Source organism: Lampetra fluviatilis, unplaced genomic scaffold (genome assembly GCF_964198595.1).
Source record: "Lampetra fluviatilis unplaced genomic scaffold, kcLamFluv1.1 SCAFFOLD_807, whole genome shotgun sequence".
NCBI lineage: Eukaryota > Metazoa > Chordata > Hyperoartia > Petromyzontiformes > Petromyzontidae > Lampetra > Lampetra fluviatilis.
The window spans coordinates 32,501-45,790 of NW_027621268.1; the positions used below are offsets into that span (position 1 = coordinate 32,501).

Sequence of the window (13,290 nt, forward strand, 5' to 3'; positions counted from 1 at the left end):
GCGATGGGGTGGGTGAGCGGGTGAGTGGGTGGGTGGGTGAGTGGGTGGGTGATTGAGTGAGTGGGTGGGTGGGTGGGTGAGCGGGTGGGCGGGTGGGCGGGTGGGCGGGTGGGCGGGTGGGCGAGTGAGCGATGGGATGTGTGGGTGAGTGAATGGGTGGGTGGGTGAGTGATGGGGGGAGGTGAGTGTGGGTGAGTGATTGAGTGATGAGTGAGTGATGGGTGAGCGGGTGGGTGGGTGATTGAGTGATGGGGTGGGTGAGTGATGGGGTGAGTGATGGAGTGAGGTGAGTGATGGGGTGAGGTGAGTGATGGGGTGAGTGATGGGGTGAGGTGAGTGATGGGGTGAGTGATGGGGTGAGGTGAGTGATGGGGTGAGGTGAGTGATGGGGTGAGGTGAGTGATGGGGTGAGGTGAGTGATGGGGTGAGTGATGGGGTGAGGTGAGTGATGGGGTGAGGTGAGTGATGGGGTGAGGTGAGTGATGGGTGAGTGATGGGGTGAGGTGAGTGATGGGGTGAGGTGAGTGATGGGGTGAGTGATGGAGTGAGGTGAGTGATGGGGTGAGTGATGGGGTGGGTGAGTGATGGGGTGAGGTGAGTGATGGGGTGAGTGATGGGGTGAGGTGAGTGATGGGGTGAGTGATGGGGTGAGGTGAGTGATGGGGTGAGGTGAGTGATGGGGTGAGGTGAGTGATGGGGTGAGTGATGGGGTGAGGTGAGTGATGGGGTGAGTGATGGGTGAGTGGGTGGGTGGGTGAGGTGAGTGATGGGGCGAGTGATGGGGTGAGGTGAGTGATGGGGTGAGTGATGGGGTGAGGTGAGTGATGGGGTGAGGTGAGTGATGGGGTGAGGTGAGTGGGTGGGTGAGTGATGGGGTGAGGTGAGTGATGGGGTGAGGTGAGTGATGGGGTGAGGTGAGTGATGGGGTGAGGTGAGTGATGGGGTGAGGTGAGTGATGGGGTGAGTGATGGGGTGAGGTGAGTGATGGGGTGAGGTGAGTGATGGGGTGAGTGATGGGTGAGTGATGGGTGAGTGATGGGGTGAGGTGAGTGATGGGGTGAGGTGAGTGATGGGGTGAGTGATGGGGTGAGGTCAGTGATGGGTGAGTGATGGGTGGGTGAGTGATGGGGTGAGTGATGGGGTGAGGTGAGTGATGGGTGAGTGATGGGGTGAGGTGAGTGATGGGTGAGTGATGGGGTGAGGTGAGTGATGGGGTGAGGTGAGTGATGGGGTGAGGTGAGTGATGGGGTGAGTGATGGGTGAGTGGGTGGGTGGGTGAGTGATGGGTGGGTGAGTGATGGGTGAGTGATGGGTGAGTGATGGGGTGAGGTGAGTGATGGGTGAGTGATGGGTGAGTGATGGGGTGAGGTGAGTGATGGGTGAGTGATGGGGTGAGGTGAGTGATGGGTGAGTGATGGGTGAGTGATGGGTGAGTGATGGGGTGAGGTGAGTGATGGGTGAGTGATGGGTGAGTGATGGGTGAGTGATGGGGTGAGGTGAGTGATGGGTGAGTGATGGGTGAGTGATGGGTGAGTGATGGGTGGGTGATGGGTGAGTGGGTGGGTGGGTGGGTGAGTGATGGGTGAGTGATGGGTGAGTGATGGGTGAGTGATGGGTGAGGTGAGTGATGGGTGAGTGATGGGGTGAGGTGAGTGATGGGGTGAGGTGAGTGATGGGGTGAGGTGAGTGATGGGTGAGTGATGGGTGAGGTGAGTGATGGGTGAGTGATGGGGTGAGGTGAGTGATGGGGTGAGGTGAGTGATGGGGTGAGGTGAGTGATGGGTGAGTGGGTGGGTGGGTGAGTGATGGGTGGGTGAGTGATGGGTGGGTGATGGGTGAGTGGGTGGGTGGGTGAGTGATGGGTGAGTGGTTTCGTGTAACAATAAAGTCTGTAACAGTGAAAGTGCCACGTGGTGTGTGCGGCTCTTCTGAACCCAGAACACCACCTCACTTCACCCCAATAACACGGCGCCTGTGCCAGGCTAGGTGCATGAGGAGGAGGTCACGGGACAGACCCTGCAGGTGCCATGGGTTGTGCTGCTGTGCCAGGCTAGGTGCATGAGGAGGAGGTCACGGGACAGACTCTGCAGGTGCCATGGGTTGTGCTGTTGTGCCAGGCTAGGTGCATGAGGAGGTCACGTGACAGACCCTGCAGGTGCCAGCGGTTGTACTGCTGTGCCAGGCTAGGTGCATGAGGAGGAGGTCACGGGACAGACCCTGCAGGTGCCATGGGTTGTACTGCTGTGCCAGGCTAGGTGCATGAGGAGGAGGTCACGGGACAGACCCTGCAGGTGCCATGGGTTGTGCTGCTGTGCCAGGCTAGGTGCATGAGGAGGAGGAGGTCACGGGACAGACCCTGCAGATGCCATGGGTAGTACAGCTGTGCCAGGCTCGGTGCATGAGGTCACGGGACAGACCCAGCAGGTGCCATGGGTTGTACTGCTGTGCCAGGCTAGGTGCATGAGGAGACCCAGGCTGCTGTGGGTTCTGCTATAAGTATCGTAAGAAATTTCGGAAGAGAAAAATGTCCCCACTTTGCCTCCCCTCTCGGCCAATCAGTTGCTGAGAAGCATTTACCCCTACCCAAGATGGCCGCGTGATGTTTCCCGAGCCAACATGGCCGCCTCAATGTCCCCACCGAACATGGCCGCCGTGATGTCTTCCTACCCAACATGGCCGCCACGGCGTCACCCCCACGCAACATGGGGGGGGGGGTCCCTGCGTAACATGAATATTAAGCAGCCTGTGGCGACGTCACTTCCGTCCAACTCCAGAGGTCAGAACACGGATCTCGAATTGCGTCGCTCTCGTAGATTTCATTGGTCAATTCTATTGATGACGGCATACCTCATGAATATTAAGCAGGCAGGGCTCCCACCCCATTGGTCAGCGTCGCCACCTCGTGAATATTCTTGATCGTTTCGGTAAAGTCACGTAGATGAAAAAATAAAAACAAAAAGAATCACGCGAACATTTAAAAATACAAAATTTCAATAAGAAATCGAAAATAATAAAAGCAAAAAAAAACAGCGTTCCCACCCCCAATCGCTCAACGTAGCCACCTCATGAATATTCATGAGCTGCGGCGCGTGACGTCACTTCCTGCGTCCTTCACCTCGCCCCCTCGCCGCAGTCGCCGTCGTCTCCGCATCTCTCCGCCATGGCGCCTCAGGCCTCCTCCTCAGCGCTCCTCGTCCTCGCTCGCCGCTTCGCCACCTCCTCGCTGCGCCGCAGCCACTACGGCGAGGGTCCCGGCCAGGTAACGAGGAGTGGCGGAATAATTAAAACAAAAACTCTGCCCCGCCCGCGTGGGACCGGTGAAGCCACCCAAGGTCACCCACCCACCCACCGCCTCTACCTTGACTCGACCTAGGCCGCAGGCTTTTTCCGACTTTCCTGAGTCGCTTCCTCGTGCTGCAGCACCCACACCCCCCCAACTCTGTTGGGGTGAGCGTCAAGGCCTTGTGGATGAGGCTTTTTCCGGGTTGCCTGGAGAGCCGGCCCGGCGCGATGCGCTGCTCGTGGGAGGCAAAGACGGCCGGCCTCTCCCTCTCGACGGCTACCCGCCGCAGTTGTGTGTCTGCGTGTGTGTTTAACTTCTTTCGCGCCGTACGTAGCCGACCATGCTAGCGTCTCCTGGCTGTCTGTCTCAGTGTGTGTCTCTCTCTGTGTCTCTCTGTGTGTGTGTCTGTCTCGCATGTGTGTCTTTGTGTGTCTTGTCTGTCTCTCTGTGTGTCTCTCTGTCTGTCTCTGTGTGTCTTGTCTCTCTGTGTGTCTGTGTGAGTGTGTCTCTGTGTGCCTGTCTGTCTCTCTGTGTGTGTCTGTCTCTGTGTGTGTGTGTCTGTCTCTCTCTCTGTGTCTGTCTCTGTGTGTGTGTGTCTGTCTCTCTGTGTCTGTCTCTCTGTGTCTGTCTGTCTCTCTGTGTGTGTGTCTGTCTCTGTGTGTCTGTCTGTCTCTGTGTGTCTGTCTGTGTCTTTCTGTGTCTTGTCTGTCTCTCTGTATGTCTCTCTGTGTCTGTCTGTCTCTGTGTGTGTGTGTCTGTCTCTCTCTCTCTGTGTCTGTCTCTCTGTGTCTGTCTGTCTCTTTGTGTGTGTGTCTGTCTCTCTCTGTGTGTCTTGTCTCTGTGTGTCTGTGTGTGTGTCTGTCTCTGTGTGTCTGTCTGTCTCTCTTTGTCTGTCTCTCACTCTGTATCTCAATGTGTGTGTAACCCTTTTCAGTAGAGAATCGCTGGCGTCTCCAGGCTCTCACTGTCTCTCTGTCTCTCATTGTGTGTCTCGCTGTGTGTGTTTGTCTGCGTGTGTGTGTGTATCTCGCTGTGTGTGTGTGTCTTACTGTGTCTGTGTGTGTCTTACTGTGTCTGTGTGTGTGTGTGTCTCGCTGTGTGTGTGTGTGTCTCACTGTGTGTCTGTGTGTGTGTCTGTGTGTGTGTAGAACATGCCCTTCTCAGTAGAGAATCGCTGGCGTCTCCTGGCCCTCATGGTCGGCTTCTTCGGCAGCGGCTTTGCCCTTCCCTTCGTGGTGGTGCGGCACCAGCTGCTGAAGAAGTAGCGCAGAGCGTGAGTGGAACAATCGCTCACTCACTCACTTACACACTCACACAGTCACTCACACACTCACAAACTTATACACTCACTCACACACACTCGCTCACTCACACACACTCGCTCACTCACACACACTCGCTCACTCATACACTCACACAGTCACACACTCACTCACACACTCGCTCACTCACACACTCACACACCCACTCACTTACACACTCACTCACTTACACACTCACACAGTCACTCACACACTCACTCACTTATACACTCACTCACACACACAGTCACACACACACTCGCTCACTCACACACACTCGCTCACTCACACACACTCGCTCACTCACACACACTCGCTCACTCATACACTCACACAGTCACACAGTCACACACTCACTCACACACTCGCTCACTCACACACCCACTCACTTACACACTCACTCACTCACACACCCACTCACTCACACACCCACTCACTCACACACCCACTCACTCACACACCCACTCACTCACACACCCACTAACTCACTTATACACTCACACACCCACTAACTCACTCACACACTCGCTCACTCACACACTCACTCGTACACCACTCACTCATACACCACCCACTCACTCACTCATACACTCACTCATACTCACTCAGACACTCACTCACTCATACACTCACTCACTCATACACTCACTCACACACTCACTCACTCATACACTCACTCATACACACACACACAATCACTCAGACACTCACTCACTCAGACACTCGGGATCCCCTCCACCCGTGACGGTGGTGGTGACGGTGGTGAAGATTTACTCACTCACCTGTCTCGCTGCCTCCTCCCCGTGTCTCCCTCCTCCCCGTGTCTCCCTCCTCCCCGTGTCTCCCTCCTCCCCGTGTCTCCCTCCTCCCCGTGTCTCCCTCCTCCCCGTGTCTCCCTCCTCCCCGTGTCTCCCTCCTCCCCGTGTCTCCCTCCCCGTGTCTCCCTCCTACCCGTGTCTCCCTCCCCGTGTCTCCCTCCCCGTGTCTCCCTCCCCGTGTCTCCCTCCCCGTGTCTCCCTCCTCCCCGTGTCTCCCTCCTCCCCGTGTCTCCCTCCTCCCCGTGTCTCCCTCCTCCCCGTGTCTCCCTCCTCCCCGTGTCTCCCTCCTCCCCGTGTCTCCATCCTCCCCGTGTCTCCCTCCTCCCCGTGTCTCCCTCCTCCCCGTGTCTCCCTCCTCCCCGTGTCTCCTTCCCCGTGTCTCCCTCCCCGTGTCTCCCTCCCCGTGTCTCCCTCCTCCCCGTGTCTCCCTCCTCCCCGTGTCTCCCTCCTCCCCGTGTCTCCCTCCTCCCCGTGTCTCCCTCCTCCCCGTGTCTCCCTCCCCGTGTCTCCCTCCTACCCGTGTCTCCCTCCCCGTGTCTCCCTCCCCGTGTCTCCCTCCTCCCCGTGTCTCCCTCCCCGTGTCTCCCTCCTCCCCGTGTCTCCCTCCTCCCCGTGTCTCCCTCCTCCCCGTGTCTCCCTCCTCCCCGTGTCTCCCTCCTCCCCGTGTCTCCCTCCTCCCCGTGTCTCCCTCCTCCCCGTGTCTCCATCCTCCCCGTGTCTCCCTCCTCCCCGTGTCTCCCTCCTCCCCGTGTCTCCCTCCTCCCCGTGTCTCCCTCCTCCCCGTGTCTCCTTCCCCGTGTCTCCCTCCCCGTGTCTCCCTCCCCGTGTCTCCCTCCTCCCCGTGTCTCCCTCCTCCCCGTGTCTCCCTCCTCCCCGTGTCTCCCTCCTCCCCGTGTCTCCCTCCTCCCCGTGTCTCCCTCCTCCCCGTGTCTCCCTCCTCCCCGTGTCTCCCTCGTCCCCGTGTCTCCCTCCTCCCCGTGTCTCCCTCCTCCCCGTGTCTCCCTACCCGTGTCTCCCTCCCCGTGTCTCCCTCCCCGTGTCTCCCTCCTCCCCGTGTCTCCCTCCCCGTGTCTCCCTCCTCCCCGTGTCTCCCTCCTCCCCGTGTCTCCCTCCTCCCCGTGTCTCCCTCCTCCCCGTGTCTCCCTCCTCCCCGTGTCTCCCTCCCCGTGTCTCCCTCCCCGTGTCTCCCTCCCCGTGTCTCCCTCCTCCCCGTGTCTCCCTCCTCCCCGTGTCTCCCTCCTCCCCGTGTCTCCATCCTCCCCGTGTCTCCCTCCTCCCCGTGTCTCCCTCCTCCCCGTGTCTCCCTCCTCCCCGTGTCTCCCTCCTCCCCGTGTCTCCCTCCTCCCCGTGTCTCCCTCCTCCCCGTGTCTCCCTCCTCCCCGTGTCTCCCTCCTCCCCGTGTCTCCCTCCTCCCCGTGTCTCCCTCCTCCCCGTGTCTCCCTCCTCCCCGTGTCTCCCTCCTCCCCGTGTCTCCCTCCTCCCCGTGTCTCCCTCCTCCCCGTGTCTCCCTCCTCCCCGTGTCTCCCTCCTCCCCGTGTCTCCCTCCTCCCCGTGTCTCCCTCCTCCCCGTGTCTCCCTCCTCCCCGTGTCTCCCTCCTCCCCGTGTCTCCCTCCTCCCCGTGTCTCCCTCCTCCCCGTGTCTCCCTCCTCCCCGTGTCTCCCTCCTCCCCGTGTCTCCCTCCTCCCCGTGTGTAGATGGCTGCTGTCTCCATGGTGTCTCCGCGTCTCCGCTGCTGAATTTGGTTTCGAGCGTAAATAATAAACTCTGAACTCGGCACACAGACTCCACTGCGTCGCCTCTGTGTGTGTGTCAACATCATCAGCATGATCATCAGCAGCATCATCAGCATCAGCATGATCATCAGCAGCATCATCAGCATCAGCATGATCATCAGCATGATCATCAGCATGATCATCAGCATGATCATCAGCATGATCATCAGCAGCATCATCAGCAGCATCATCAGCATGATCATCAGCATCAGCATGATCATCAGCATCAGCATGATCATCAGCAGCATCATCAGCAGCATCATCAGCATCAGCATGATCATCAGCAGCACCATCCTGATCAGCATCATCATCATCTTCCCAATGCTGCACCACCACCCAAACACAACCACAGACAAAGCTCCCCCAGGTAGCCTCTAGCAGGGCTGTACGGGCAAGTGCTGCTAGTAGCGAGTAGTAGCAGCGCCTATGATGTACACACAGACAAAGCTCCCCCAGGTAGCCTCTAGCAGGGCTGTCAGGGGTGGGTGGCCAGCACCACGCCCGACCGCCTTTGTATCCCCCCAGTGCTAACGATGTTGACCTCACACCGCCACCACCAGGTTCTCATTTGAGGCTGAGTCGACCTAGGGGGGGACCCAGGTCGTAGCGCCAACCACTGTGCCACCGCTCCCCACACCTCACCCAAGATGGCGACATTCTGCCCCTATCCAAGATGGCGACATTCTGCCCCTATCCAAGATGGCGATATTCTGCCCCTATTCAAGATGGCGACAGTCTCCCCTATCCAAGATGGCGACAGTCTCCCCTATCCAAGATGGCGACATTCTGCCCCTATCCAAGATGGCGACAGTCTCCCCTATCCAAGATGGCGACATTCTCCCCTACCCAAGATGGCGACAGTCTCCCCTATCCAAGATGGCGACATTCTGCCCCTATCCAAGATGGCGACATTCTGCCCCTATTCAAGATGGCGACAGTCTCCCCTATCCAAGATGGCGATAGTCTTTCCTATCCAAGATGGCGACAGTCTCCCCTATCCAAGATGGCGACATTCTGCTCCTATCCAAGATGGCGACATTCTGCCCCTATCCAAGATGGCGACAGTCTTCCCTATCCAAGATGGCGACAGTCTCCACTATCGATGTCTTCGATTCCCCACCGCCACCTTCAACGTTGCTCCTACAGACGGAATCGCTTCCCATCGATTCCCCACCACCACCTTCAACGTTGCTCCTAAAGACGGAATCGCTCCCCATCGATCCACTCTTCGATTCCCCACCGCCACCTTCAACGTTGCTCCTACAGACGGAATCGCTTCCCTTCGATCCACTCTTCGATTCCCCACCGCCACCTTCAACGTTGCTCCTAAAGACGTAATCGCTCCCCATCGATCCGCTCTTCGATTCCCAACCGCCTCTTTTAACCTTGCATCCCAATGACGGAATCGCTCCATCGATTCCCACCGCCCCCTTCAACGTCGCTCCCAAACGACGGAATCGCTCCCCCTCGTCCCCACTTCGATTCCCACCACCTTTAACGTTACACCCAACATCAGAATCGATCCATCGATTCTCATCCGATTCCAAACCGCCTCCTCTAACGTACCACCCAACGTCCGAATCGATTTTTTTCTAAAATCACAACACAGAATCGAATCGAACACCACCTCAAATCTCGTGATCAATGTAAATCGACCTTCGGCCCCCCCAATGGAGGCAGCTGCGGCCCGGGGCGACCCCCCGGGCCCCCCCAGAGGGGCCCCCCCCCCACGAGTCTCGTTGCTCGACTCGCACCGAGGCCGCGACTCGCTGCTGAGGACTCTGAGCCACGCGGCTCGACTCGCTGGAGGCCTCATCCTGATCGCCAACAACAACACAACAACATCCACAACAACATCAACATCGTCGCCATTACCATCATCATCGCCATCATCATCACCATCATTACCATCACGACCATCACCATCATCATGTCCACCATCATCATCAACATCACCACCATCAACATCATCACGACCATCACCACCATCATCATCACGATCATCACCATCATCAACACCACCACCATCATCACCTCCATCACCACCACCATCATCACCACCATCACTTCCACCATCATCACCATCACCAACATCACCCCATCACCCTCCTCCGGCTCCGCTGTCGCGGGCCGCCCTGGGCCCCGCTCTGCTGGGGGTCAGCGAGGAGCTGGGACGAGCCCGCGTGGCGCTGCGTCTGCTGGGACACGCGGACACTCTCAGGGGGGCAGCCGCCTACCGCCTGGGGCAGCCGGTACGTGTGTCACTCACCACGTGTCACTCACTCACCACGTGTCACTCACCACGTGTCACTCACTCACCACGTGTCACTCACAACGTCTCACTCACCACGTGTCACCACGTGTCACTCACCACGTGTCACTCACTCACCACGTGTCACTCACCACGTGTGTCACTCACTCACCACGTGTGTCACTCACCACGTGTCACTCACCACGTGTCACTCACTCACCACGTGTCACTCACCACGTGTGTCACTCACTCACTCACCACGTGTCACTCACCACGTGTCACTCACTCACCACGTGTCACTCACCACGTGTGTCACTCACTCACTCACTCACCACGTGTGTCACTCACCACGTGTCACTCACTCACCATGTCACTCACTCACCATGTGTCACTCACCACGTGTCACTCACCACGTGTGTCACTCACCACGTGTCACTCACCACGTGTCTCTCACCCCCCGTGTCTCTCTCCCCGTCTCCCCCCCCCCCCCGTGCCTCTCCCCGTGTCTCTCTCCCCCCGTGTCTCTCTCCCCGTGTCTCTCTCCCCGTGTCTCTCTCCCCGTGTCACTCACCACGTGTCACCACGTGTCACTCACTCACCATGTCACTCACTCACCATGTGTCACTCACCACGTGTCACTCACCACGTGTGTCACTCACTCACCACGTGTGTCACTCACCACGTGTCACTCACCACGTGTCACTCACTCACCATGTCACTCACTCACCATGTGTCACTCACCACGTGTCACTCACCACGTGTGTCACTCACTCACCACGTGTGTCACTCACCACGTGTCACTCACTCACCATGTGTCACTCACCACGTGTCACTCACCACGTGTGTCACTCACTCACCACGTGTGTCACTCACCACGTGTCACTCACCACGTGTGTCACTCACTCACCACGTGTGTCACTCACCACGTGTCACTCACCACGTGTCACTCACTCACCATGTGTCACTCACCACGTGTCACTCACCACGTGTCACTCACTCACCATGTCACTCACTCACCATGTGTCACTCACCACGTGTCACTCACCACGTGTCACTCACTCACCACGTGTGTCACTCACCACGTGTCACTCACCACGTGTCACTCACTCACCATGTGTCACTCACCACGTGTCACTCACCACGTGTCACTCACTCACCATGTGTCACTCACCACGTGTCACTCACCACGTGTCACTCATTCACCACGTGTCTCTCTCCCCCGTGTCTCTCTCCCCGTGTCTCCCCCGTGTCTCTCTCCCCGTGTCTCCCCCTCCCCGTGTCTCTCTCCCCGTGTCTCTCTCCCCCCGTGTCTCTCTCCCCGTGTCTCTCTCCCCGTGTCTCCCCTCCCCGTGTCTCTCCCCGTGTCTCTCTCCCCCCGTGTCTCTCTCCCCCCGTGTCTCTCTCCCCCCGTGTCTCTCTCCCCGTGTCTCCCCCCCCGTGTCTCTCCCCGTGTCTCCCCCCCCCCCCCCCCGTGTCTCTCCCCGTGTCTCTCCCCGTGTCTCCCCCCCCGTATCTCTCTCCCCGTGTCTCTCTCCCCGTGTCTCTCTCCCCGTGTCTCTCCCGTGTCTCTCCCCGTGTCTCTCTCCCCGTGTCTCTCTCCCCGTGTCTCTCCCCTCGTGTCTCTCACCGTGTCTCTCTCTCCCCGTGTCTCTCTCCCCGTGTCTCATTCTCTCCGTGTCTCTCTCCCCGTGTCTCTCCCCCCGTGTCTCTCCCCATGTCTCCCCGTGTCTCCCCATGTCTCCCCATGTCTCCCCGTGTCTCTCCCCATGTCTCTCTCACCCCGTGTCTCCGTGTCTCTCCCCCCGTGCCCCCCCCCCCCCGTGTCTCTCCCCGTGTCTCTCTCCCCGTGTCTCTCTCACCCGTGTCTCTCCCCATATCTCCCCATGTCTCCCCGTTGTGTCTCTCCCCGTGTCTCTCCCCATGTCTCCCCGTGTCTCCCCGTGTCTCCCCGTGTCTCTCCCCATGTCTCTCTCACCCCGTGTCTCTCCCCCCGTGCCCCCCCCCCCCCGTGTCTCTCCCCGTGTCTCTCTCCCCGTGTCTCTCTCCCCGTGTCTCTCTCACCCCGTGTCTCTCCCCCCGTGTCTCTCCCCATATCTCCCCATGTCTCCCCGTGTCTCTCCCCGTGTCTCTCCCCATGTCTCCCCGTGTCTCCCCGTGTCTCCCCGTGTCTCCCCGTGTCTCTCCCCGTGTGTCTCTCCCCGTGTCTCTCCCCGTGTCTCTCTCCCGCAGCACGAAGACCCGCTACTCCGCGCGCTGTCCGTGCTGTCCAACTGCGCTGACTGCGTCTACGTCCCCATGGAGACGGGCGCGTGGGCCTCGGACCTTGGCCTACTCCTCCCGCAGAGCGTCGCGCACAGACTCTGGGGGCTCAGCGCTGCCTGCTGGGCTATAGGCCTGGCGCTGGGTCTGGCACGGTGAGGTGGGGGGGTGGTGGGGGGGGTGGTGGGGGGGTGGTGGTGGTGGTGGTGGTGGGGGGGGGGTGGTGGTGGGGGTGGTGGTGGGGGGTGGTGGTGGGGGTGGTGGTGGGGGGCGGTGGTGGTGGTGGGGGGCGGTGGTGGGGGGGGGGGGTGGTGGGGGTGGTGGGGGTGGTGGTGGGGGGTGGTGGTGGTGGTGGGGGCGGTGGTGGGGGGGGGGGTGGTGGGGGTGGTGGTGGGGGGTGGTGGTGGTGGGGGTGGTGGTGGGGGCGGTGGTGGGGGGGGGGGGTGGGTGGTGGGGGGGGGGTGGTGGTGGGGGGGGGTGGTGGGGGCGGTGGTGGTGGGGGGGGTGGTGGTGGGGGGGGTGGTGGTGGGGGGGGGGTGGTGGTGGGGGTGGGGGTGGGTGTGGTGGGGGGGTGGTGGGTGGGGGGTGGTGGTGGGGGCGGTGGTGGTGGGGGTGATGGTGGTGGGGGCGGTGGTGGGGGGGGGGGGGTGGTGGGGGTGGTGGTGGGGGGTGGTGGTGGGGGCGGTGGTGGGGGGAGGGGGGGGGGGTGGTGAGGGTGGTGGTGGGAGGTGGTGGTGGTGGTGGTGGGGGTGGTGGTGGGGGCGGTGGGTGGGGGGGGGTGGTGGTGGGGGGGGTGGTGGTGGGGGGGGGGGGGTGGTGGGGGCGGTGGTGGTGGGGGGGGGTGGTGGTGGGGGGGGTGGTGGTGGGGGGGGTGGTGGGGGTGGTGGGGGGGGTGGTGGGGGCGGGGGTGGTGGTGGGGGGGGGGTGGGGGTGGGTGGTGGGGGGTGGTGGTGGGGGTGGTGGTGGGGGGGGGTGGTGGTGGGGGGGGGTGGTGGTGGGGGGGGGTGGTGGGGGCGGTGGTGGTGGTGGTGGTGGGGGGGGGGTGGGGGGGGGGGTGGGGGTGGTGGTGGGGGGGTGGTGGTGGTGGGGGGGGGGTGGGGGGGTGGTGGTGGTGGTGGTAGAAACCCAGCCAGCAGTTGGTAGAGCGTGGCTGGTGATGTTGATGACGTTAACGCTGCTAACACCTGTGTGTGTGTGTGTGTGTCTGTGTGTGTGTCTGTGTGTGTGTGTGTGTCTGTGTGTGTGTCTGTGTGTGTGTCTGTGTCTCTGTGTGTGTCTGTGTGTGTGTCTGTGTCTCTGTGTGTGTGTGTGTGTCTCTGTGTGTGTGTCTCTGTGTGTGTGTGGTCTCTGTGTGTGTGTGTCTCTTCTGTGTGCTGTATGTGTCTCTGTGTGTGTGTATGTGTCTCTGTGTCTCCGTCTGGTCTGTGTCTCTGTGTGTGTCTGTGTCTCTGTGTGTGTATGTGTCTCTGTGTGTGTCTGTGTGTGTGTCTCTGTATGTCCGTCTGTGTCTCTGTGTGTGTCTGTGTCTCTGTGTGTGTCTGTGTCTCTGTGTCTCCGTGTCTCTGTCCGCGTGTCTCCAGATCAGCTCGTAAGTTGGTTTTGTTG

The 13,290-nt window shown here is 60.3% G+C and overlaps 2 protein-coding genes across 2 annotated transcripts; both read left to right on the forward strand.

The window, feature by feature from the left end:
- Nucleotides 1-3,091: 3,091 nt before the first annotated feature.
- Nucleotides 3,092-7,186, forward strand: COX7C (cytochrome c oxidase subunit 7C). The gene is made up of 3 exons (XM_078885366.1): nucleotides 3,092-3,259; nucleotides 4,432-4,556; nucleotides 7,098-7,186. The coding sequence occupies exons 1-2, from the start codon at nucleotides 3,161-3,163 to the stop codon at nucleotides 4,546-4,548; spliced, it is 216 nt and encodes a 71-aa protein (XP_078741492.1). The 5' UTR covers nucleotides 3,092-3,160; the 3' UTR covers nucleotides 4,549-4,556; nucleotides 7,098-7,186.
- Nucleotides 7,187-8,791: 1,605 nt separating this feature from the next.
- On the forward strand, nucleotides 8,792-13,289 carry PEX11G (peroxisomal biogenesis factor 11 gamma). Its single transcript, XM_078885365.1, has 3 exons — nucleotides 8,792-9,427; nucleotides 11,656-11,840; nucleotides 13,271-13,289. The coding sequence occupies exons 1-3, from the start codon at nucleotides 8,846-8,848 to the stop codon at nucleotides 13,275-13,277; spliced, it is 774 nt and encodes a 257-aa protein (XP_078741491.1). The 5' UTR covers nucleotides 8,792-8,845; the 3' UTR covers nucleotides 13,278-13,289.
- The last annotated feature ends 1 nt before the right edge of the window (nucleotide 13,290 follows it).